This window comes from Acomys russatus, chromosome 19 (genome assembly GCF_903995435.1).
Source record: "Acomys russatus chromosome 19, mAcoRus1.1, whole genome shotgun sequence".
In the NCBI taxonomy this organism is placed as follows: domain Eukaryota; kingdom Metazoa; phylum Chordata; class Mammalia; order Rodentia; family Muridae; genus Acomys; species Acomys russatus.
In genome coordinates, this window is record NC_067155.1 from 8,475,221 (window position 1) to 8,502,605 (window position 27,385).

General features: G+C 42.7%; 2 protein-coding genes across 2 annotated transcripts; both read right to left on the reverse strand.

Annotated features, from left to right (window-relative positions):
• Positions 1–7,217: 7,217 nt before the first annotated feature.
• Positions 7,218–8,156, reverse strand: LOC127203521 (olfactory receptor 5-like). Its single transcript, XM_051162342.1, has one exon. It carries the CDS (start codon positions 8,154–8,156, stop codon positions 7,218–7,220), a length of 939 nt encoding a protein of 312 aa, XP_051018299.1.
• A 17,615-nt stretch (positions 8,157–25,771) lies between these two features.
• Positions 25,772–26,746, reverse strand: LOC127203047 (olfactory receptor 10A7-like). The gene has a single exon (XM_051161861.1). It carries the CDS (start codon positions 26,744–26,746, stop codon positions 25,772–25,774), a length of 975 nt encoding a protein of 324 aa, XP_051017818.1.
• Between the last annotated feature and the right edge of the window lie 639 nt (positions 26,747–27,385).

Genomic DNA, 27,385 nt, shown 5'->3' on the forward strand with positions numbered 1-27,385 from the left:
CCAAGAAAAGGTTTTTTTCCCTTTTAAAATTTTAATTTATTCAGATTATATATAAATTTTTATCCCCTTGCTTGTCTCTTCCTGTTCCTCCCTCCCTCCCTCTTTCAACCTGTTCCCAGCCCCTATGTCTGTGACAGAAGGGGACCTCCTCCCCCACCATATGGTCACAGCCTATCAAGTCTCATTTTGGTAGCCTGCCTATTCTTTCTCTGAGTGCCACCAGGTTTCCCCACCAAGGGGAAGTGGTCAACTCAGTCAAAGAATGGATAAAGAAAGTGTGGTGCATTTACACTATGGAATACTACCCAGCTATTAAAAACAAGAAAATCCTGAAATTTGTGGGCAAATGGATGGAACTAGAAATGATCACCTGAGGGAGTTAACCCAGACTCACACACACACACACACACACACACACACACACACACACACACACACACACAAATCACATGGTATATACTCACTTATAATTGGACACTAGCCCAACAGGGATGTCCCCTGAAAGTCTTCACTTACCAGGAGATTGGAATAGATGCTTGGACCTCCTATTGGGACTCTAGGTGAGAGAAATATGGGAGAATAGGGAAATAGAATGATCTAGAGGGTCCTAGAAACTTACAAGAAAAACATCATGATGGTTGGATCTGGACCCAGGGAGGGGTCTGCTCAAGCTACTGCACCAACCAAAGACAATACATGCAGTAAATATTGAACCCCTACTCTGATCTAGGCAGGTGACAGGACATTATACACAGTCGTGTGGAGATCAGGGACTGATTCTGACAAGAAAAGGTTTTAAAACAGACCCTTTTGAGCCTGAGAAGTAGGAACAGTGAGGAGTACCGAGCATGCAGGGCTTGTTAATACCCTTCTTTTCTAGTTACAGAGACTCATTTTCTCAAGGATTCCTATTTGGAAACATTCAGAACGTTTGATATTAAGGTTCTGGGCCAAGCACAAAGGTCCCGAGCTCACTGAGTGCTAGAGACATAGAAATGCAGAACACATGACTTCATATGGAAGAAGCAGCTGAGGCTCTGATGTGAATCCCAGCAGTCTGGTTTCCAGGCACTAAAACTCCTATTCTAAATTATATTTCCTGGCTATTATACCACAATTCCCCTTTTACCCTTTTAAGCAAATGATCCAAAGTTCACCTGTATTCCATCCCAAATGATATGATTTTGGGTTTTCCCACCGTCTTTCAATTGTTTTCAAGTCAGCATCTTGGGTACATTGTCACTTTCCCTCATGCAGTTACCAAGGAGACTGAATTACAAAGCATAACCACATGGATGGCAACTCTCACATTTTTATCAAAGTTCCCACCAGTGTCCATTGTGGTTAAATGGATCTATCGTTTGCTTCAATCAAGGCCTCTTCTCCACCTGAGCACCAGCGGGGAGTGGAGCAGCTATCTTCATTTAATTTTATTTTTTAACAAAAGTAAGCTTCTCAAGAAATTGAATTTGGCTTCTAGTGGTAACCTTAAACAAGAACCTGACCCAGTGAGCTTCTGGTTCCTTGAGTAAAATTGTCTTCAATGTATAAAAACTTGCTCTCAGTCCTAGAAAGCCTGTAAAGTGACTGCCATACAGGGACAAGGACCTGAGTTTGGATCCCATCGCCAGTGCAAAATCTGGGTGTGGTGGCATGCACCTGTGACCCTAGCCCCTGGGAGTAGAAGACAGAGGATGGCTATGTGGATCTCCCCACCCAGTTTAGGCAATTGGTCATCTCCAGGCACAGCCATTGGGCCCTGTCTCAAAATTCAAGGTAGAGAGGAAGAGAAGAAGGCACTCAACGTGGATTTAGACTTACAAAAATATGTATCTGGTACACACACACACACACACACACACACACACACACACACACACACACACACCTATTCACAGGTTGAGTACTGGGTGAGAGAAATTGTCTACATTCTCAAGAACATGGGTCTCTACCTCTCTTGTCCCCTTCCCTTCTACTGAGAGGCCCCACTCCTGCCAAAACCTGCCTCTGATCTTTTAGCACTGACTCCATACTCTCCACTTGCATGGATCCTTTTTGTGGCTACATAATCTGACTGATGACCCAGGAGCACTTATATTGCCCTATATTGGGACTACATAATCTGATTGATGACCATGGAGCACTTATATTGCCCTATATAACTATTGGAGCTACTGCAAATGCACCCTCAAAGGGCCACCCTGAATCTAAGAGCTGGATCATGTCACAACTAATCCACCGAAAACACATGTGCAAGGCCTGTGATGTCTTCCAACAGTTCCTCTATGCAGTAAGGAGATACACCAACAAATAGGAGATGAGTCCTACACCCTACGGCAGTGATTCCCAACTTGTGGGTTGCGACTCCTTTGGGTGGGGAAGCCACATATCAGATATTTATATGGTTTGTAACAGTAGCAAAATTACAGTTATGAAATAGCAATAAAAATAATTTTATGGGTGGGGAATCACAGCAACACGAGGAGCTGTCTTAAAGAGTCTCAGCATTAAGAAGGTTGAGGACCATTATTCTAGATGAATTGGGGCCATGATGCTTTCCTTCTATTTACTTCCCTAAGCATTTTGAATCAATGTTCTATCTTGAAAAAAAAAAAAAAAAAAAAAAAAAAAAAGGAAAAGAAAAGAAGGATATTGGAGACTTAAGAGATGCGTGAGATGTTAACAGCACTAACCGCTCTTGCAGAGGACCCGAGTTCAGTTCCTAGCATCCATGCCAAACAGCTCACAAACACCTGTGACTCTAGCTCCAAGTAACCTGACATCCTCTTCTGGCCACTGCAAGTACTGCACAAGCACACACACATCCAAATACAGGCACAGACACAGACACAGGCACAGGCACAGGCACAGCTGCAGACACACAGACAGAAACACACACACACACACACACACACACGCACGCATGCACGCACAATCTTTTGTAGTTTAAAAATACAAGCTATTGATTTGTATCTTGAATTATTTTTTCCCTATTAATGAAGAGGGAATGCAATGTGGAGACTAACACTTGGGCTCTGAGTTACACAGAATTTATCTGTGCTAAACAAAATTTAGACCTTCTTTCATGAGAAAGTAGAGGTCTTTAAAGGCCTGTAGCTCCCCTCTACAGTATGGTATTCAAGAGGCAGGAACATTGGCTACCGAAGCATTGGCTACTGATGGCTTCTGGAGCACGGGCAGCCACCTGCCTTCAGTTTTGTGCCTACTAAGATGCTCAACAGATTCCAGTGGGTAGTTAAAAAAAAAAAAAGGCATGAATGTTTGAAAGAGAATTATCGGGAGTAGACGGTTAATAGGGATAAGGTGGACATTAGACAGGGTAGGATTATTACACTAACCAGAATCTACTTGATACTTGTATAAAACTGCCAAGGAACAAATTCAAGAAAATAAAATTAGAGTAGGATGTGCACGAAAATACTAAGAGCTGTGCGCGTAATGACACACAGCTGTGCTTTATTCTAAGGAGCACCTGGGGGCTGGAGAGATGGCTCCAGTGGTGAGGAGCACTGGTTGCTCTTCCAGAGGTCCCGAGTTCAATTCCCAGCACCCACATGGCAGTCCATAACTGTAACTACAGTTCCAGAAGATCTGACACCCTCTCACAGACATATACACAATCAAAACACCAATGCAAATAAAAGAAATTATTTTTAAAAAACAATGAAAAGAAAACATCTGAAGGAAAGTTGGTCAATACACTTAATCTTGCCTTGTCTGTTCTGGGATGTAGGAGAGTGCTCAGTATTTCCCTGGAACGAGCCAAATCCATATAGCAGTAACCACTGCATGCCAGCCCTGTTTGGAGTGATATGACGTCATGGTTGACCACAGTTTTGAAGTCAGACAGGATGTCTCTCCCACCTTAACTCGTCCTCAGCAAGCTACTCAGATAGGGCACGCATCATTTACCAAACTTCTCCATCCGTTCCTCTGATGCTTACATTTGTTTATTATCTCTGAAACCAGTCAGCACCCGTGTGCCCGAGGTGTTCGCCCAGGCCCCTTGCCTTCATCCCCATAGAACAACCCTGGAGCATCTCACCTGGTGGTCAGAGGGATCAGGTACAGATCCTTCCTCAAAGATGTGACCAGGATGAGGCTCTGATACTCAGCTGCTGCTCCGAACACACACACCAAGAACAGGAGAAGGGCCCCTTGGAGCATCTTGGGAGTAACTGCTCCTGGTCCTGAAACAGAGCCTCCAACCAGACCTCCAATCCTTTTGTGTGTGTGTGTGTGTGTGGCTTTGGAGCCTCTGAAGTGTTGAAGGCACTGCCTGAGTTAAAAGGAGGAGGAGGAGGAGGCAGCCTCAAAATGAAGCTCTGGACCTCAGAGACTCCCCTGGCCCTTGAGGAGTTGGAAGAGCGGTAGGAAAGAAGTCGTTTTACTGATGATGTTTAGAGGCTTAAGTAGAAAGGCCTGCAGACCACTCTCAATTAGAGTCATCACACATTGACCAGTTTATTTCTTTTCTTTTCTTTTCTTTTTTTAATTTCTTTTTAAAAATTTTATTATCATTTATTCACATTATACCCTGCTTATAATCCCCTTGCTCTTTTTTAAAGGTCAGATTAATTTTATTTTATTTTATTTATGAATAATTTTTTAAAAGTTTATTTATTTAAAAAAATTTTTTTTGTTTATGTGTGGTATCCACGTTGGGGTATGTGCATGTGAGTGCAGGTGCCTGCTGTGGCCAGAAGAGGAGACCAGATGCACTGGAGCTGGAGTTAGGGACAGCTGTGAGCCCTCTGACATAAGTACTGGCAACTGAACTGGAGTCCTCTGCATAAAGAGTATCTGCTCTCAACTTCTGAGCCCCCACGTTGGCTGATTTCTTATCCAACGTGAAGACTATGAGCTCAGTGTGGTGCATTGAAGGGTGAAAAAAAAAACTGGCCCAGATTTCAGTCAATAGATACTTAGTCTACAGAAGCATGGCAACATGGAACCATGGGTACATAATCTGTTTGTTTGTTTGTTTTAAAAACTCAGTCGGTGGGCTGGAGAGATGACTCAGAGGTTAAGGGCACCGACTGCTCCTCCAGAGGTCCTGAGTTCAATTCCCAGCAACCACATGGTGGCTCACAACCATCTATAATGTGACCTGATGCCCTTGTCTGCCCTGCAGGTGTACATGCAGGCAGAGCACTGTATACATAATAAATAAATAAACAATATATTAAAAAAAAACCTCAGTCGGTGCTGAAGACATACGACAGAATGTACTGGTTCAGACTAGAGAAGAGTTGTTAAATATTCCTGCCACAGAAGTAACCGTGTGCATGGTAAACACACAGCAGCAAGTATAAAAAGGAGGTAAAATAGGGAGAAGATAATTGGAAAGAGGAAACAGACCAGCATTGGTTAGGAGGAAGACATGAATGTCACGAGAGGCGAACATGATTGCTTACTTTATAGACATCAAGAAAGTGCCAAAATAGTGAAGTCATTTTGTACAATTAATGTACATGTATAAATACAATTTTAAGGCTTTATTATTACTTTTTTCATATGTTCCTGTGTGTGTGTGTGTGTGTGTGTGTGTGTGTGTGTGTGGGTGCACAAATGCAGGCACCCGTGGAGGTCAGAAAAGGGCATCAGACCGCCCCCCCCCCCGACCCGGAGCAATAGTTACAGTTGCTCTATGTAGGTTCTGGGAACTGAACTCAGGTCTGCAGAAACAGCAAGCACTAAGCCAGCATCTTTCCAGCCCCTTCTTTGATTTTTAAAATTTAACATAGATCATAACAACACACACACACACACACACACATCATCATCATCATCATCATCTGTTTCCTTTTATTTAAAAGCATATTAGTTGCACACCTGTAATCCCAGCAGTTGGGGAGGCAGAGGCATGAGGATCACTGTGAATTCAAGGCCAGCCTTTTCTACAAAGTGAGTCCAGGACAGCCAAGGCTACACAGAGAAGCCCTGTCTCAAAAAAAAAAAAAAAAAAAAAAAAAAAAAACCCAAAACAAAACAACCCCCCCAAAACCCCAATGCCTCCTAAAAGGACACTAGTTATTGCACAATTAACTTGTTTAGTCCATCCATCATTAAACATTTAGGCTGTATCTACACCGCAAATATTAAAGCAACAAAGATTCTGTATACCTAGTTACCTGCATTTTTCAGGACATATAGACACATTCAGTAAAAATGCATCAATCTTCTAGGAACAAAAAATGATGGGATGCTTTATAGTGAGACTTTTGGACCCATCAGCGGTATAAACAACACAGAGAACTTTTTTTTTTTTTTGAGACAGGGTTTCTCTGTGTAGCCTTAGTTGTCCTGCACTCACTTTGTAGACCAGGCTGGCCTCGAACTCACAGAGATCCACCTGCCTCTGCCTTCCAAGTGCTGAGATTATAGACATGCGCCACTGTGCCTGCCTGACACAGAGACTTTTAAATATTTTAAAGCTTAGCCTTTTAGATAGGGCAGCCTTCCAGCCACCTAGCTAGTTGAATGTAACTAATTTTGGCACTATGTCCTACCTCGTGGCTACTCTACCTCTCTGCTCTGCTCTGTTCCATCCATACACCTCTCATGTCCGCTCGCAAATATGCCACCATTGTTTTCTACCTCCCCGCCCCCCCACCCCGCCTCAGAAATTCTGCCATCCACTTCCTGCCCAGATATTGGCCATCAGATCTTGATTACAATCAACGGGCAAGTGGGAAGGGATGAATATTTACAAAATGTAAGACTTGTGAAGGGCTGTACAAATAACAGTACCAACATCTGTACTTAGCTTTCTTCCATTTTAGCAATTAATAACTGAATATACAGAGACATACCCTCACACAGGTTACCCCCACATCGCTCAAGCTACATTCCTTGGGTTGTGACTTAAGAAAGGGGTCACTGGCCACTAACACCATCTTTGTCTTGTTTTCTATTGCATATTTTTTTTCTGACTTCTCCTTAGGTACTAATTCAGATTCAGTTACGGCTTAGTGTGTTACTATTACATACAAAGTGAAAAACATTTTATTCTATTTTTTTTCCTTCGGAGTTTAAAGTTTATGGAGTTTTGAAGCCAAGAAATATTTGTAGTCCCTTTTAAAATGCTGTTGGGGATCCAATCCTTATGATAGAGGTGTACCACTGAGCTACATCCCCAGACCCCAAGATATGTTTGGTCTAGGGATAGAAGGTCCAGGTTTGGAAGACTATGATTAAGGCCAGTGGAAAGTCTTTTGTAGTACAGTGTGGACCTCCTTATTTCTCAGACAGTAGATGATAGGGTTGCAGAGAGGTGTGACCACCGTGTAGATGACAGACAGCACCTTGTTGAGGTCCATGGACTTGATGCGGCTGGGGCGGCAATAGATGAAGAGGGCCGCTGAGTAGAAGATGCCCACCACTACCAGGTGGGAGGCGCAGGTGGAGAAGGCCTTGCGCCGGGCAGCGGCTGACGGCATGCGCAGTACAGCCATCCCGATGGCTGAATAGGAGGCCAGGGACACCAGGAGTGTTCCACAGAAGATGACAATGGCCGAGATGAAGTCTACCAGCTCCGTGAGGGCCACGTGGGTACAGGACAAATTGAGCAGTGGGGAGACGTCGCAGAAAAACTGGTTGAGGACATTGGGGCCGCAGTAAGACAGGCTGGCGATGCATGTTGTTTTCGCCACTGAGACCACCAGGCCACCGAGCCATGAAGACAAAGCTAAGGCCAGGCATACTTGGGGCCTCATGAGCAGCGGGTAGTGCAGTGGGCGGCAGATGGCCACATAGCGGTCATAAGCCATGGAGGCGAGGAGCGTGCACTCTGTGCAGATAAGGACTATGAAGAAGAAGAGCTGTGTCATGCAGAGTGTGAAGGAAATATGATAGGGACCCGTCCACAGCCCCACGAGTAGGGTGGGCATGGTGACCGACACGTAGCACATCTCCAGGCAGCTGAGGTTGCCCAGGAAGAAGTACATGGGCTTGTGGAGCTCGCTGTGGCTGCAGATGAGGTAGATGATGAGTGTGTTCTCCAGGAGCGTCAGCAGGTAGAGAGCCAGGAAGACAGCAAAGAGGGCATCCCTTATGGTCAGCTTCGTGGACAAGCCCAGCAAGATGAACTGCTGAACTCTGGTCATGTTGGCCAACCCCAGGGACCTCTCCATCTGTAGAGAGACAAACCGGTTGTTAACATCTGCCTTCAGATATATCATAGTAACTGGAATTAGAAGGTTGTCCACAGTACTTTGAGCCCCTAGTGACTTAATAATCTCAACAGCTGGTGGAAATTGGCTAAGAGAAAAAAAATCCTATTTTTAAGGTGAACGCTGCAGCCAATGATTCCAATGTATAGAAGAGAATGTGACTATCTGAATGTTCAGAGGATAAAATTTGCTCCCTGTGAAATTAAGTAAAGGAAAATGTTGACACTTGTTATCCTAAACAAGAGATAATGATTATCTTCATTTCAGTTAAAAAAAAAAAAGTATTATTCCCAGGTCGTTTTCCCTATACACCAGTTTAGGAATATTCATAAAATCCAGGAAAAATAAAACTGCTATCTCTGATGTTCCAAAATAGGGTGCAGGCTACAGCCATACTACGTGGAAAGGGACTGATTGTCTCTAAACCACAATCACCTCTTCAAGTGCTTTTATCTTATAGAATTGCATTATATTATAAGTGTCAAATGATTATGCCCAGAGACAAAAAATTTTATTCTGAATAAGGTTGTGGCAAGTCTAAGAAAGTTGGTACCTCATTTAGCAAAAGTTTAGAGATTCCACTGTTTGGACCCAATCTGTGTGGTCACCCTGTACACTATTTACTTATAATTTGTACAGCGTTTCACTGGGTTAAAGCTCAGAGATGCTGTTGGTTGAATCCAGTGTAAATGATCACATGTGTACTTCCTTAGTATTCACATAATACTGTTTGGGGGAAAGCTGGCATAGACAGAGGGAGTTGTGGGTGTAATACGGAGTACACAGCCTGATCACAAAAATCTCTAAGATCCATTGAGCTTTTATGTTATATCAGAAATGTTTTGTGATGATTTTGTTGTTCTATTCTGTGCTGTTAAATTCTGGTGTGACTTAGTTATTCTGTAATTTTCGAGGATTTATTTTTATTTTATTTTCACGAATAGCTACCTGCATGTCTATACATGTCTTTACATCACGTGTATGCAGTACCCATGGAGGCTACCGAGAGCTTCAAAAACCCCTGGAAATGGAGCTACAGACGGTCGTGGGCTGCCATCTGGTTACTAGGATCTGAGCTTGCATACTCTAGAACAACCAGTGCTCTTAACTGCTGAGACATATTTCTAGCTCCGTTGACTTTGTTATTCTTACATGTCAGATACATTCTTTGCCTCTGTCCCACAGGGTGAGTGCGGGGACATCGCAGGTTAAGATGACCTGGCCAGGAAGCTGCTGTAACTCATCCCAGATTCATTCCCGTGTCAATTCCCTTTGATGACATTACCCGCCTCTGAAAGCTGGGAGGGGGGGGGGGCAGAATATTCTCCAACATCCAAGACACGGACTAGAGGGTTAGAAAAGTATATAATTTGGGAGTCCTTCCTGCTTTAGAGTACCCTGCATAGACCCCAGTTGGTGAAACGAAGCTCCTGAGATAGGTTAGGCACTCTTTCCGTGCTCCTTTCCTCCTCCTCTTCCTCTTCAGCCTTCTCTCATTTTCCCTACGTCTCTTTTATTGCTTTTTAAATATAGGCACTTTGTTTTATATCTTGTTATTATAAGCAATTACGTTTGCTAAGCTATTCAGGGCAACATTCCTCTCATCGATTAGGAGCTGACTTCTTACAAGATGTAGAACCAATGAACGGACATAAAGACAGAGCAGTTTCGAAGAGTTGAGAGTTATTACAGAGCTTAGGAACAACCTTATCTTGATACTGAACGTCATTCATAAAAAATGATTAAGAGTCTACTGCAGGAGATGAGAGGTCAGTCACCTACCATGGAAAAGGTTCGGGAAGAGCATTTTGACAATGGGGGAGCAATGGGAATGGTTTGGGGGTGTAGGGAACTGCCTGGCAGCAAACCTGCTTCGTCATCTACCAGATTCCCTATACTTTAGATTTTTAGCTCCTTATCTGTTTTCTTATTTGAGAAAACACCCTGAAATCTATTCAAATGTTTTAAAATTGCATTTTGTGTGTGCATGCACACACATGTATGAGTGTGTGTGCATGAACACATACGCAAAACACACACACATAGACACAGACACACACACACACACACACACACCATGTCTCATGTGAGAAGGCCAGAGGACAACTTGAAAGACTCAATTATCTCCTACCATGTGGATCCTGAGAATCTACCTTGGGTTGCTAGACTTGGAGGTAACTGCCTTTACCTCAGCCACCTCACCAGTTCAAGCATTTCTCATGGACAAAACATTCCTGCTTCTCCCAGAATGATCACTGCTCTGCATACCACCATGCGGCCTCACCATGGGAAAATAGAACAAATTCAACTTGCCGTTCTCTCCCAGACCAACCGAAGCCAATGCTGTAAAAAAAAAAAAAAAAAAAAAAAAAAATCCAGCTTCCAAATTCGGTGCTCAAAGTTCTAGACGATAGATGATTGACAATCCTTGGTCTAGCTTTTCTAGCTCATCTTCTCCTTTCCTCTTCTCTTGTCTCCTCTCCTCTCCTCCCTCCATCCATCCATTTATCCTTTCCTCCATCCCTATCTCTGTTTCTGTAGTTATTTCAGTCTATCTGTTTGTATCAGCTCTTCTTTCTCTCCTTTTCCCTTGCCATCTTTTCTTTATTTCTCTTAATTATATAGACACTTTATTTTATGCCTTGTTATGACAAGCAAATATATTTACAAAAATGCTCATCAGTATTTTCCTCATCCTTTGTACTCACTTGGGCACTTACCAAGCCAGGTTCTTAGAAGTAGGGTTCCTGTCAACATCCTTACACATAGGGGCGTGTGCCTTGGTAACTATCAGACACATTCAACACCTCACTATCTTCACCAGTGATTTATCAAACCCTGTATCTTCACAGAGCTGACTCTTTCTTTCTTGGTAGAACCAAGATGGCTTCTTGTATGGGTCACAGGGTCCCCAGTTCCTTACTAGAAATTGTTCCACTCTCCCAGCCCATCAGAGAGATCACAGAGCAAGTACAGCTTGTGTCCAAAACCCCAAATCCCAGCACAGTGCCTGGAACAATAACTACATTTTATAAGATCAAGAGGTTTAAAATTCCAGCAAGTAGTGGGGAGGATCTTCAAATATTCCACCCCTACCCGAAAAGCTAAAGACACTTGATGGATGCAGAGGGAGGAAGGATTGTTATGCTTGCATTGGTATTGGGGTACCCATTGTTAGGATGCCCACGCCCCCAATGGATGACCCCACACAGAACATATGGTCAACACTAATTATACTTAGTGGGCTAAAATTAAAGATAGGATGTTGGTTGGAAGAGAAGTGGGAGATATGTTACAGGGAGAAAGGGTGAGATGGAGGGAGAGAGGGTTGATATGACCTAGATATATTAGCTCTTTAAACTTCCTGTAGAATGACAGATGTCGAGGTAGGGTTATGGCACAGTGGTGGCGTGCTTGCTTGGCATTCATTAAGTCCCTCGGTTAAATCCTCAGCATCACAGAAAAGAAAGAAAACATAATTTCTTATTTGAAGCCAAAACACGGAGCTCTGATATTAATAACTTGCCAAGAACTAGGGTGTACAGAGAACTCTCAGTAGGTGAGTGACAAATCTCTTCTACCCATTGTTTGGTCTCCTTTTTTTTTCTTTTTAGTTTTTAGTCTTTTTTCCAAATATTTAATCTTCTGGTATGAACAGATGCTTATTATAGACACTATGAAGCCGAGATTCAGTGTCATCAGGTCTCACTTTCAGAGATATTATATAGGACCTGTACTTTGGTAGACATTAGTTGGATATAAGTTAAGTCTCATCCCAGACCCTTTAACAGGCTGTAGAATCAGACACCGAGCCAAACCCAGCTATGTCCCATACACATTTTCTCAAGCAATGGGGATATCACCACTTATCTTTCTGAGCTTATTGGGACAAAAATTTAAGGCATAGCTACAAGAATGAGAGCTATGAAGTGCAGACTGATGTGAGTCCTGGAAAAAATTATTGGTTCCTATCAAGGATACCTCAATGCTAAACATTAACTCTGGGCCATGGAGCTTTCTTTCCATGGGCTTCTTGATCTTGGGTTTAGCTTCTACTTGGGGTGCTTATTACAAACTTAAACAGAAGCCTTACTACTTTTTCATCCACAAGACATGTTTCCAAAATCAAAGGAGCTTCCATCAACCTGGTGGAACCCTTTGTTTTTCCCTGAGAATTTGTTCGCCCTGCTGACACTCTTTCTCTATTCCTGGCCTTCCACTGATCACTCTTTGCCTACACATATCACCTTCTTCATGAAGTATTTTCTGAGCCCACAACTAATTGCTTCAAATGCAGGGAGATACCATTAGAAACGCATTTGAGAAACTCATATGTAGACATGCAAATGGCTGCACCAGGGCTCTGAAACAGAGAGAGAGAGAGAGAGAGAGAGAGAGAGAGAGAGAGAGAGAGAGAGAGAGAGAGAGAGAGAGAGAGAGAGAGAGAGAATACCTTGCCTCAAAAATGTTTACTAGATCCTTGAGCTAAGTCAATAGCTGCTGTACAAAATGGAATAATGAAATGCAGTTGCTAAAAATTGGGTCCAAAAGTCACAAAGCACTCATGGGATATGTGGTAAAATATCCACCAGCAAAGATACTCTTTGTATAAGGATTTCAGAGATGAAGGGGGCTTTGAGATAGGTTCTCTTGAGTGCTAGGATTAGGGACCATGAAGAACATTGTTAAAGAAATACTTAAAGCTACTACTTTTTTTCTAGTTGTGGTGATTCGGGAAATATTTTAGAAATCAGAATTGGAGACATGGAGAAATGTTTTATATATCTGTCTGTCTGTCTGTCTATCTATATCTATCTATCTATCTATCTATCATCTATCCATCTACCTATCTTTCTATCTAATCTTATATACAAAGCAATAAGAATTGGGACTTAATTTAGCCCCAGGTATGAACAAGTGTTGCTTACATCCCTTCAGTTACTATAGAAAAAACTGAGGAGATCTCTCAAGAGAAGGTAGAATCTTAACTGATCTGTGATAGCCTTTAATTCTATAGATATCTGGTCAAAGAAGGACTTGGTGCATAGAAAGAAGAGTCTGAGGGGCCAGGCATATGGAGTCATAAAAGAATCTGAGTTTTAGCTAAAGGCGTTTGAAAATTTTGAAATACGTGTCTCTGGAAAAACTTCTCAGGCTACATAGTACTTTATGCATGTTCTTGGGGCCTTGGGGCCATCTCTAGTATATAATATGAGTGAATTCTTCAAAGATGGTAGATCTCGGGAGTAAGAAGTAGAGGATGTGGAGTGAGACAGACATACACAACAGGATATTTCTCCATGCATAATTCTAATATTCAAAAGCCACTTGATCATCTATTTCAGATCTATCTGTCTGCTCGCCTGCCTGCCTGCCTGCCGGTCTGTCTGTCTGTCTGTCTTTCCATCTGTCCACCCACAAATCCATCTTATTATCTATCTATCTATCTATCTATCTATCTATCTATCTATCTATCACCTATCTATCTACCTATCTATCTAATCTATCACCTATCTATCGATCATCTTCACCATCTATCATCTTCATTGTCTATCAATCTTATCTATCAAATATCTATCTTACTTTTTAATCCATCTACCCCATATTTCATCTGTCATCTATGTATCCCATACTTTATCTAATCTAATCTATCTTCTATCTTCCTTCATTTCTATTATCTATCTCATAGCTATTCACACACCCTTCTTCTATAACCTACGTATCTCATATCTATTATCCATACATCTATCATCTATCTGCCTAGTATATGTCTGCCTGTACACCAACCAGTTATTGCTCATGTATGCATGTGTCACATGCCTATCTATATATTGAGATGAAACTACTGTTCATGAGGATTAAGCCATTTGGCATCTTTAAAGTGTTCAGAATCTGTAATATGAACCTGATAGCTTTGGGTATTCTAGAAAAGAAAACGGATTGATTCATCATTCTTTGATTTCACCCATAAAGAATAGCACTGGGTCTTCATACCTGATAGTTGATGGCAGAGAGCTAGTGGTCCTTTCTCGCTGATCCTCACACTCTCTGTGGAAGAAACTCTAATACCTACATAGATTCAACTTCTGATTAGAGAATGGGATGTCGAAGAATGGAACCTTTAGATCTGCCTTGAAAGGAGGCGTAGACACACATGCAGAGAGAGAGAGAGAGAGAGAGAGAGAGAGAGAGAGAGAGAGAGAGAGAGAGAGAGAGAGAGAGCGCTTGCCTTTGCCTCTTCTCTTGCTTTGAACTCCTGAAGTTGCTGAATAGACCGTAGGCATGCAAACTTAAGCCAGAGCTTTGGACCTCAGAGACTTCTATGGTCTCTGTGGATTCAGAAAGTGGTAAGGCAAGCCTCTCACTAATGCTCTGTAGAGATGGAGGATGGACGGAGGAAAGAAAGCATCTTTGCCACCCTCAGTTCATGTCAGTGGGCACTGATGGTGTTTCCCCAAATTTCAGGCCCTGCTGGTGGGTCTGATAACCACAGGACAGGAAAGTATAGTTGACAAGAGGCTGAAAATGATGCTTACTGAAAGGCATATCTGTCACCTACATCCACAGTATCAGTGTTTACAGTAGCCAGAGAGGGAGGAAACCAGGTTTCCTTAAGAAAGGGAGGAAATTCTGATAGAGGCTACAACACGGATGAAGATGGAAGGCATCGTGTCAAGTGAAATAGTGACAGAAAGACTAGCAGGAGCTGGAGAGATGGCTCAGAAGTTAAAATTTCAGAAAGCCTGAGTTCAGTTCCCAGTACCCACATGGTGGCTCACGACCATCTCTAACTCCAGTTGCAGCACATTTGATACCCTTTTCTGGCTTCTGTAGGTACTGCACACATATGGTACAAAGATATACATGCAAGAAAACATTCACATACCTTTAAAAAACCTTTTAAAAAGTGCCCTAGAAATATCATTAAAGCTTAAGTGAAACAATATTTTTTTCTTTATCTTATCTTCTTAAGACAGAATTTATCTGTGTAGTCCTTTTGTTCTGGAACTCACTCTGTAAACCGGGCTGGCCTCGAACTCAAGAGACATCATCTTGCCTGCACCTCCTGAATGCTAGGACTAAAGGAGTGCACCACTCCTACCTGGCAAGCTTTTAAAACATATTTTTATTCTAGCTATTATGAATAAAGCTGCTATGGACATAGTTGAACAAGTATCCTTGTTGTATGGTAGAGCAGTTTGGGGTATATGCCCAGGAATGGTATAGCTGGGTCTTGAGGTAGCACTGTTCTCAATTTTCTGAGAAAACGCCAGATTGGTTTCCAAAGTGGTTGTACAAGTTTGCAGTCCCACCAGCAATGAAGGAGTGTTCCCTTTTCTCCACATCCTCGCCAGCATGTGCTGTCACTTGAGCTTTTGATCTTAGCCATTTTGAGGGGTATAAGATGGAATCTCAGAGTTGTTTTGATTTGTATTTCCCTGATGACTAAACCTTGAACATTTCTTTAAGTGTTTCTCTATTTAGCTCTCTATTCCATTTTTAAATTAGATTCTTTTGTTTGTTGGTGTTTAATTTATTTTTTATTAATTTAAAATTTTTTCATGTACATTTATATTATCACACCTATGTAAAATAAACTACACACAGCAAGAAGAACCACAGATACCCAGGAATTACATTCATGCTACATTCATAGTGTCCTGACTGTCTGCATCTGACAACCTCTAAGAAAACATTTTCCTGTCTCAGTGAGTCCAAACTTCAGAATGTAAGTCAATATCTATCATATCTCATCTCTGTCAACTTAAAACATTTATCTAGACCTGAAAACATCTCAACCCCCAAACAACTAGGCTTAATTTTGAAACTCAACTATTTGGTCTTCAACCCTATCAGAAACTTGAGAAGAAGTAAAATTAATTACCTGAGTAAACAGGAGGTGCGGGTTAGCAGCTTTCAAATTTAATGAAACAACAAACAAACAAACAAAAATGGAGACAGTTTGCTGCCTGAACAGTCATCCATAGCTCTCTAAAACATTGGGGTAACATCTTCAGCCCTCTGGCCCAGCACATCTGACAGATGTATTTGTGAGGCAGGAATTATTGAGGACTTGCTTACCCTGTCTTGGCAGAGCTTGGCCATCGACTCTGCCTGTATCCAAGCCTGTCAAGTTTAAGGCAGAATTCTGTCAGTGGTCGAGATGAGGACATTTTGCCCAGGTGCTGGTCTGCCATATTTGAAGCCATCTCCATGAGGAGGTTCACTGATGCTCCTCATCATCATCCTTGAGGAAGGCTGGGTGTTGCCAGGAGCCACTCTGTCCTGTTGTCTAAGAATCATCAAAACAATATAAACATCCTTAAATGCCATATTCTCTAGGACTCTGAGGGTTTTGAAGACCTTATCTACCTATTTTTACCTTATCTGTCTATAGAATCATACCGATCTGTTACGAGTAATTGAAATGACCGCGATTTGATCAACTGACAACTAACTTGTCTAACTTACTTATCCTAAACAGCCTGCAGTAACATTGTCAAAGTACTGGAGGCAAACCTTGCATTCTACTTGAGTGATATAGGTACAATACCTTATTTTAGAGTAGAAATATATATACATATATATATATATATATAGTGTGTGTGTGTGTGTGAAGAATAATTTTAAATTTGAATTCTAAACAAATGTATCAAAATTAAACTTATTTTGCATCAATATATAAATTTCTATACCAATGAGTTAAAAATAACCCGTGAGCACAGTTAAGGCCTTAAGTTGAGTTGATTCAACAATCCATTTTTTTTTTTTTGCCATATCTTTCCCATACACCTCTACTTTCCCCTTTCTCTGTTTTCAATCCCCCCATCTCCAAGCCCAAGAAAGAATGATGAAGCAACAAAGAAACATCCCTGAATCCAACCTCACTTTCTCTCTGGGTAAGACCAATAGTAACTGATAACCAGCTCCCAGTGAAAATAAACACCTAAAGCCCAAGAAAGCAGCCGAAAAAAACCCTACCCAACCCTCCTTAAGGGAAATGGGGTGTGGTTCTCTTAGGGTTTCTTCTGGCTGATTCGGGATAAATAACACCTTTGTAGGGGCCCAAATAAAATCGGGGAAAATGGTTAGAAAAGGCAGAAATATCATCTGCGGTCCAGATTCTGAATGTTGAGAAATTCCAGGCTTAATAAAAGTCCTGTGTGTGACAATCTGGAATGCTGGACAAATTGGATACAGAAGCTTTCATCTGAGCTGTCCTGGGAGCTGTCCTGCTCTTAGGGAGAACAGCAACTGGAGCACTTGCTGCTGTAACATGAGGGATACAGGACGTCAGCGTCCAGCATGCTGAGAGGAATGAATCATGTCAAGTCTGATCCAGCTTCCAAATCCAGTTCTTTTGTTCTGAAAAAAAAAATGTATCGTTTCTCGCAAGCATCATACCATCCTAAAATTATAAGTGTATGAGGTGTGCATGGTGCCCATAGCAATTAAGGCTAGTTTTCTGTTCTTTGCATGGGCAGAAGAAAGACATCTGTAAATCTTCGTTCATCCCGTATGAAGAATGGCGTATAGTCCTAAGTTACATGTACTCTGTAAACAATATGAAGTATTGACTGCATAGACTATGCCTGCCTGTCTCAGAGCCGTTTCCATGTAGTGGGATTAGAAAGGATTAGGAATACGAGTTACCTGCTTGTTCTGCAGTTTTGTTTTTTTTACATCCTGGTTAGTCTCCTCCTCATCACCTTCTGATCCCACCCTCCCTCCCCTAACACTCAACAAGGGGGGGCCCACCTCCTCTAACATCTGATTTCAGCTCACCAAATCTCATCTGTGCTATCTGTATCCTCTTCCTCTGTGGTCTGGCAAGTCCACCCAGCCTGGGAGAAGTGATCCACATTGGGGGACCAGAGTCCATGTCAGAAGTAGTCCCTACTCTCCATATTGTGGTACCCACAAGGAGACTGTGCTGTCTATCTACTACAACTTAGCTGAGTGTCTAGGTCCTCACCATGCATGGTCTTTGGTTGGTGTATCAGTCTGTGCAGCAACACTCTCCTCTGTCCAGATATTTTAAGTGTATATTTTTATTTATCATAACTTATTCACTTTACCTCCTGATTGTTATCCCCTCCCTCTCATCTTCCCATTGCCACCCGCCCCCTCTCTTCTGCTTACTCCCCTCTGGTGGACCTCTGGGAACAGCCTATCATCAAGGTGGTCTGTATCCCCTTCCACTGTGTGCCCACTAGGCCATCTTGCCAAGGAGCAGTGACCAAGTACTGGGTCCTGAGTGCATGTCAGAGGTTCAGCTGAGGTCCCCCTTCCCCTGTGGAGAGAATCCACAGTTCATTGGCTACATCTGAGAAAGGGGTCTTGGTTCTCTGCATGCACTGTTCTTGACGGTAACATCGGTTTGTGCAAAACCCTCCTGTGCCTCAATCCACAGGCCTTCATGGTCTCCCTGTGGAGCTCCTGCTCCCTCCCAGACCTTCCATCCCTCCACTCTTACCTGCAACTCTCACACACTGCCCAGAGTCCAGCTTCAAGTCTCAGTAACTGTCCCTATCCCCCACTGGGTGGAGACTCTCAGAGGACATCTATGATGGGCTAAAATCCACTTATAAGTGAGTAAATACCATGTGTATCTTTTTGGGTCTGGGTTATCTCACTTAGGATGACCATTTCTAGTTCCATCCATTTGCCTACAAGTTTCAAGGTTTCCGTGTTTTTAATAGCTGAGTAGTATTCCATTGTGTAGATGTACCACAGTTTCTTTATCCATTCATCGAATGAAGAACATCTAGTTGTTTCCAGTTTCTGGCTATTACAAACAAAGCTGCTGTGAATATAGTTGATCAAATGTCCTTGCAGAATGGTGGACTCTCTTTGGGGTATATGGCCAAGAGTGATATAGCTTGTTCTGAAGGTAGAACTATTCCCAATTTTCTGAAAAAGCACCAGATTGATTTCCAAAGTGGTTATACAAGTTTGCAATCCCACCAGCAATGGAGGAGTCTTCCCCTTTCTCCACATTCTCACCAGCATGTGCCATCACTTGAATTTTTGATCTTAGCCATTCTGATGGGTGTAAGATGGAATCTCAGAGTCACTTTGATTCGCATCTCTCTGATGACTAAGGAGGCTGACCATTTCTTTAAGTGTTTCTCGGCCATTCAATATTCATCTGTTGAGAATTCTCTGCTTAGCTCTGAACCCCATTTCTTAATTGGGTTATTTGGTTTGGTGATGTTTAATTTCTGGAGTTCTTTATATATTTTGGATGTTAGCCCTTTGTCAGATGTAGGGTTAGTGAAGATATTTTCCTAGTCTGTAGGCTGTCACTTTGTTCTGATGACAGTGTCCTCTTCCTTACAGAAGTTTCTCAGTCCTTTTCCATCTTTCTGGATCAGTTTTAATTGAAAGTCTACTTTATCAGATATTAGAATGGCTACTCCAGCTTGCTTCTTGGTTCAGTTTGCTTAGAAAATATTTTTCCAATCTTTTACTCTCAGGTAATGTCTATTTTGCTGCTGAGGTGTGCTTCTTGAATGCAGCAGAATGTTGGATCTTGTTTCCACAGCCATTCTGTTAGTCTATGTCTTTTTATTGGTGAGTTGAGACCAGTGATATTGAGAGATATTAGTGACCAATGATTGTTAGTTCTTTTTATTGTAGAGTTGGTGTTAAGTGTTTCTCACCCATTCAATATTCCTCTGTTGAGAATTCTCTGTTTAGCTCTGTATCCCATTTTTTTAACTGGGTTATTTTGTTTGGAGTGTTTCATTTCTTGAGTTCTTTATGTATTTTGGATATTAGCCCTTTGTCAGATGTAGGGTTGGTGAGGATCTTTTCCAAGTCTGTAGGTTGTTGTTTTATTCTGTTGACAGTGTCCTTTGCCTTACAGAAGATTTTCAATTTCATGAGGTCCCATTTATTAATTGTTGATCTTAGATCCTGAGCTGTTGGTGTTCTGTTCAGGAAGTTGTCTCCTGTGCCAATGAGTTCAAGGCTCTTCTCAACTTTTTTTTCTAACAGATTTAGTGTGGCTGGTTTTCTGTTGAGGTCTTTAATCCATTTGGACTTGAGTTTTGTGCAGGGTGATAAATATGGATCTATTTGCATTTTTTGTATATATAGACATCCAATTAGACCAGCACCATTTGTTGAAGATGCTATCTTTTTTCCATTGTGTGGTTTTGGCCCCCCCCTTTTTTTTTTTTGTCAAAAATCAAGTTTCCATACATGTTTTGGTTTATTTCTGGGTCTTCAGTATGGTTCCATTGGTTAACTGGTCTATTTCTATGCTAGTACCATGCAATTTTTATTACTGTTGCTCTACAGTACAACTTGAGATCAAGGATGGAGATTCCTCCAGAAAATATTTTATTGTACAGGATTGCTTTAGCTATTCTGGTGTTTTTTTGCTTTTCCATATGAAGTTTAGAGTCTTTCAAGGTCTGTGTATAGGTATTTTGATGACAATTGCATTGAATTTGTAGGTTGCTTTTGGTAAGATGGCTATTTTTATTATGTTAATCCTCCCTATCTTTCTTCAGAGACTTGAAGGTTTTTTTTCATACATATCTTTCGCTTGGTTGGTTAGAGTTACAGCAAGATAATTTATATTATTTGTGCCCATTGTGAAGGGTGTAGTTTCCCTAATTTCTTTCTGAGCCTCTTTGTCATTTGCGTACTGAAGGGCTACTGATTTTTTTTTTTAAATTAATCTTGTAACCAGCCACTTTGCTGAGGTTGTTTATCAGCTGTAGGAGTTCCCTGGTTGACTTTTGGGGGTCATTTATGTACACTATCCTATCATCTGCTAATAGTGATACTTTGACTTCCTCTTTTCTGATGTTTATTCCCTTGGTCTCCTTTTGTTGTCTTATTGCTCTAGCTAGAACTTCAAGTACTGTATTGAGGAGATATGGAGATAGTGAGAAACCTTGTGTAGTTCCTGGTTTGGGTGGAATTTATTTGAGTTTCTCTTCATTTAACTTGATGTTGGCTATCCGCTTCTTGTATATACCCTTTATTATGTTTATGTATGTGCCTTGACAGTATTAAAAATACTCTGCTATGCTTGCAGATGGGAGCCTGGCATAACTGCCCCTGAGAGGCTCCACCAAGCAGTGGATTAAAACAGATGCTGAGATTCAGAGCCAAACATTGGACAAAGCAAAGGGAGTCTTTTGGAAAAGTGGGGAGAAGAATAGAAGGACATGGAGGTGACAAAAGCTCTACAAGAAAAGCAACATAGACAAGTAACTAGGGTCCAGAGGGGCTTGTGGAGACTGAAGCACCAGCCAATGACCATGCATAGACTGGACCTATGCCCCCTATATAGATGTAGGCAATGGGCACCTTGGTCTTCATGTGGGTCCCTTAGTAGGGGAATCAGGCACTGTCTCTGACATGCACTCTATTGCTTGCTTTTTTTTTTTTTTTTTTTAATCACTGCTCCCTGGTAGAGCTGACTGGCCAGGCTGCAGGGGACAAGGAAGTATTCAGTCCTGATGAGACTTGGTGAACTGGGGTGGTTTGGTAGGAGAATGGGCTTCCTTTCTCTGAGGAACAGGGATGAGGGAAGCATGGGGCAGAGAGGAGAGGCCGGTGAGGCTACAGTTGGGATTTACAGTAAATAAATAAAAAATATTTTATATATTCTGTGAAATTCTGTATGTGTATTCAATATATTTTAATCATACCCATGCAAATTTTCTCTCCTCCAACTCTTCCTGTCCTCCCCACCAACATTTTCACGTACTGACAATGTAAATTTTATTTATATTTAACTGCTTTCTCACAAAGACAAAAACCACAGTGTACAGCTACCAAGAAAATCCCACGAGTATATTTATAGGATATTTTTTCTAATGTACTATTCACTCATCCTCTTTTTTACTACTTTTATTTTAGAATATCTTTTGTTTATTCTTTGACAATTCCATAAGTGAGTACAAAGTGTCTTGGTCGTAGCCACCTCAACTTCTGTCTTCCACTGCCCCTAGACATCTTCCCTTCCCACCTTTGTTCCCCCTTCCCTTTTCTTTTAAAATGCATGGAGTCTAATGAGTGCTGCCTGCTGAAATGTTGATTACTTACGCTAGCTTGGTCTTGTACGGGTAACAATGAGCTCATGTGTGCAACATTATGTCATGTCCAGAAGAGGGCACTTCATAGCCCTTCTTCCCTTCTTCCCAATGCTTCTCCTGTGATACTCACTAAGCCTTGGGGATGAAGGGGGTGTCACCTTTTGTCTTCATATGTAAACTTGCTTGTGCAAAGCCTTTCACACACTTTAGCCTTAGTCACACACACACTAGTGAAAAAAAGTATATGGACTCATGAACTCCACAAATTTGCTCAAGCTATTTCAGATTGTTTTTTTTTCCCCCTTGTAATGAAATATGACTCATCCTTTAAAAGTTAAACTGAATGCCACAATATTTATTAACTATTCTTTATTTTTATTTTTAGTTTTTCAAGACAGGGTTTCTCTGTGCCTTGGACTCACTTTTCTAGACCAGGCTGTTCTCAGACATGGATATCTGCCTACCTCTGCCTCCCTGAGTGTTGGGATTAAAGGCATGCGCCACCATGTTTAGCTTTATTAACTTTTATGTCTCTATCCAAACAGGTCTGACCTCTTTCTCTGACCAAGCTACACAGTGGGTCCATGGTTGGTTATCTTATGAATGGAGACATGCACTGGGTTATTGCAATGGTGCTTTGATACTAGTGCCATGTGAATGGGCATCTTTATTTTAACTCAGCTCAGAGCTGCTTTAAAGGAGATTATGCAATTTTCCAAAAGTCCACCCAAACAGGCTTAAGTAGGAGCGGATTTACTTAGTGTGTCTGGTTTTACGTTGAAGTCTTTAATCCCGCAGTTTGATCACTTCCCCTTGGTGAGGAGGCCCTGCAGGCACACAGACAAAGGGGATACAGGCTATCCTGATGAGACCTGATAGGCTGTGGCCAGATGGTGGTGGAGAAGCTCCTCTGCCCTGTCAGAGCTCTAGGGGAAGGGGAGTAGGTTGGAAGAGGGATGGAGGGTGGGAATGGGCAGATACCAGTGAGGGAATAACAATCAGGATGTAATGTGAATAAATTATTATAAATAAAAAATGAAAAAAAAGAAGCTCATAAAAAAGGCTTGTTTTCTTGGCAATTAATTATCAATAAGTATTGAATCACTACATAGTAAATAAGTAGGTAAATTTAAGAAATGAATTAAAAAAAAGAAGTGAATTTACTTGTTGACAGAAGGAGACTTTCCATGGGTAGACCAAGCTTCAGGTACAATTGGATCCAGGAATTCATCAGGCACTAGGATCTCATTTTTGTCTGGTCTTTCTTTCTTTTCTTTTCTTTTGTTATCTTTTCTTTTCTTCTTCTTCTTCTTCTTCTTTTTTTTTTTTTTTGTTTTTTTTTTCAAGACAAGGTTTCTCTGTGTAGCCTTGGCTGTCCTGGACTCGCTTTGTAGACCAGGCTGTCCTCGAACTCACAGCGACCAGCCTGCCTCTGTCTCCCAAGTGCTGGGATGAAAGGCGTGCGCCACCACCGCCTGGCTCATTTCTGTCTTTCTACTAGCTTGGTTTTTCTCTTGTTGGTTCTATTATCAATCGGACTACTGTTTTTTTTTTTTTTAAGATTCATTTTTATTATTATTCTTATGTATGTGTGCACACATTTATGTAAGGGAATGTTCATGTATGCAATGCTCACATTGGCCAGAAGAAGATGTTGCATCCTCTGGATCTGCAGATACTGGTGGTACCTGACATGGAGGCTCGGAAAGGAACTCTGGTCATTTAGCAGAGAAGTGAGTGCTCTTAAGTGTTTAGCCTTCCCTGCTAAAGCCTAAATAGTAACATCTACAACTCCTATACGTCTGTAGATGTATTGGTTAGTTTTATGTCTACTTGACACAAACTAGAGTCAAGTTCTCTCTCAAGTGAGAAAAATGCATCCGTGAGATGGTCCTGTAGGTAATTCTGTAGAACATTTTCTTGATTGATGATTGATGTGGGAGAGCCCAGTCCACTGTGGGTGGTACCAAACCCTGGGATGGTGATCCTGGATTGTGTAAGGAAGTAGTTTTAGCAAGTCATGGGGTGGTGCAAGCCAGTCAAAAGCACATATTCATGGCCTCTGCTTCCGCCCCTGCCTCCAGGATGCTTTCTTGAGTTCCTGCTCTGACCTCTCTGCGGGAGAAACTATAAACTCTAAGATGAAATGAACCTTTTATTTGCTCCCCATGTTGCTTTTGGCCATGGCGGTTCATCACAGCGATAGACAACACCATCTAACATAGCAGATGTTGTGGTTTGAATAGATGTGGCCTCCACGTGTCTGAATGTTTGGCCCATAGGGAGGTGGCACTATTCGGAGGTGTGGCCTTGGAGTAGGCGTGGGCTCGGAGGTGTGGCCTTGGAGTAGGCGTGGGCTCGGAGGTGTGGCCTTGGAGTAGGCGTGGGCTCGGAGGTGTGGCCTTGGAGTAGGCGTGGGCTCGGAGGTGTGGCCTTGGAGTAGGCGTGGGCTCGGAGGTGTGGCCTTGGAGTAGGCGTGGGCTCGTTGAAGGAAATGTTTCACTGTGGGGGTGAGCCTTGGGGTTTTCTATGTTCAAGCTACACCCAGTGTGGTACACAGTCTCCTTCTACTGCCGGAGGACCAAGATGCAGAACTCTTGGCTCCCCCAGCGCCATGTCTGCCTGCACGCCGCAATGTTTCTCTCCATGATGATAATGGACTAAACCTCTGAAACTGTAAGCCAGCCCTAATTCAATGTTTTCCTTTATAAGAGTTGCCGTGGCCATGGTGTCTTTTCACAGCAATAAAACTCAAACTAAAACAGTAGATTTTTAAAAAACTGAAAAAAATTTTCTTGAGATTTGGCTTTCTGGTATAGATTTATTAATGTCTTCCGTTCCTCAATCATCCCTCTATGAAGCTCAAGTTTCATATACCTCCAGCCTCCTTCACACAAAGGCTGAGGGCATCAACTGCCTCCTGACTTAAATCGCTCCACAGGGTTTGGATTATCTCATCCAAATACCAGTTTGTCACGGGACCAAAGTCTTGACAATCATTTATGCAAATAAGCCTCTCCTCCTATGCTTCAGCTACTGCAACGAAAAGCCATGCCTGAGCCAGCTCTTTGGTCTCAAGAGTAGCATATGGGACCAAAGCTTCTTCAGCTAAGCCATGCTAACATTGACCAACATCTGTATGCTTCAGAAAGATTAGTCCATGTCAAAAAATACCACCAGGGTGGATTCCGCCTAGATTACCCAACACTTAGCTTATTAAGAGTGAGTAAGAATAAGTTACATGCTTTAAAACACTAAATTTTAAGGTGTTTTGTTACATGGCATCCCTGCGGAAGATGCTGTCTAATGCACTCTAGTTGGCTAAAGTGGATTTGTCAGTCCACCTTTATTTAAAACAACAACGATCAGAAATGAAAAGTTTGGGGCTCCGCCTTCACTTAGGTAGGAGAATGAAAGCTGTCATGGGTTCCCTAGAAGAAAGTCAGGGTGTTAAGACGCCCTGGGAAAGCGGCCCTCAGCAATTTCTTGACTTTGATGATGGCAGAGGAGTGGTCATTGATGGAGTCTAGAGCCTTGACGTCCACAGCACACGCGCCCAAAGGCAGCCTTGACCTCCTTGTTCCGCAGGCTGTAGATGAGGGGGTTGAGCATGGGGGTCACCATGGTGTATGACAGGGACACCACTTGCTTGCTTTCAGGAGAATAGCTGGCCTTGGGGCGCAAGTGGATGACCCCCGTGGTGCCATAAAACAGAATTACCACGATGAGGTGGGAGGCACAGGTAGACAGGGCCTTGTGGCGCCCAGAGGCTGACGACATCCGAAGGACAGCAGCCAGAATCATGATATAAGATGCAGCTATGAGACAGAAGGGAACCATGATGACAAGGACAGTGGCCACGAACACATTGGCCTCGAAGACTCTGGTGTCTGCACACACCAGGCTCAGCAGAGGCGCTATGTCACAGAAGAAGTGTCGGATGCCACGCGGCCCACAGAAGGGGAAGTTAAAGAGCCAGATGGTGAAGACCAGTGCCACGGGGATTCCCGCCAGCCAGCAGGTGGTGGACAACAGGTAGCACAGCCGCGGGCTCATGATGGCGCCATAGCGCAGTGGTCTACAAATGGCCAAGAAGCGGTCCCAGGCCATGACCGTGAGGAGAAAGCATTCAGATGTGACACAGGACAGCACAAGAAGGAGCTGCAGGGCGCAGCTTGTGGGGGACACCCCACGTCCTGGCCACAGCAGCGTCACCAGCAGACGGGGTGCTACGTCCAGAGAGAAGCAGATCTCCACCAGTGCCAGTTGGCGCAGGAAGAAGTACATGGGTGCGCGCAGGCCTGGGTCCAGGCTGGTGAGGATAACGATGAGCGCGTTGCCTAGCAATGTGAGCAGGAAGGCGGCCAGGAAGAGTGCTGAGAGCATTGGGCGCAGCGAGGGCACGTGTGCGAAACCCAACAGCACAAACTCCAGCTCGTGTCCGCGGCTCTGGTTGATCCAGGGCGGCACTGCCCAGGAGGGTAGCATGGGCCCAGGATCAGAGGGTACTGCGTTAAGGTCTGGGGAGGAACCCTATGGAAGACCTGAGGGAGAAGATGAAATGAGAATTGCAGCCTGTAGGTTTTGTCTTCTATAGTCACAGGAAAGTCTATCCAAAGGCAAATCAAATCCCCTTACACCCAAGGCCTTTCTTAAATACCTCTGTCAACTCGGGATGAGTGGAATGACCTCTCCATTTCTCTGGTCTATGTTCCATGGATCTTCATCCAGCATATGTGTATCAGAGACTGAGTCATGCTCAAATATGTCCAAAAACATCAGTGACTTCAGAGCCCTCCCTTTTCTACTCATTGTATAAAAGATGCAGCTTAATTGTCTCATCATGACATTTACATTCTCTTTGGGAATCCATCCATCCATCCATCCATCATCCACCCATCCATCCATCCATCCTGCATTCATCCATCCATCATCCATCCATTCATCCATCCATCCACCCATCATCCATCCATTCATCCATCCATCCACCCATCATCTATCATCCATCCATCCATCTATCCATTCATCACCCATCGATTGATTCATCCTTCCTTCACTCATCCATCATCCATCCATCTACCCACCCACCCAAACTCCCACCCATCCATCATCCATCCATCCAGAAGG

What these genes read in the sequence shown, in the direction of transcription:
- LOC127203521 (XM_051162342.1), bottom strand. Translation starts at nt 8,156, where the DNA reads ATGGAGAGGTCCCTGGGGTTGGCCAACATGACCAGAGTTCAGCAGTTC.
- LOC127203047 (XM_051161861.1), bottom strand. Translation starts at nt 26,746, where the DNA reads ATGCTACCCTCCTGGGCAGTGCCGCCCTGGATCAACCAGAGCCGCGGA.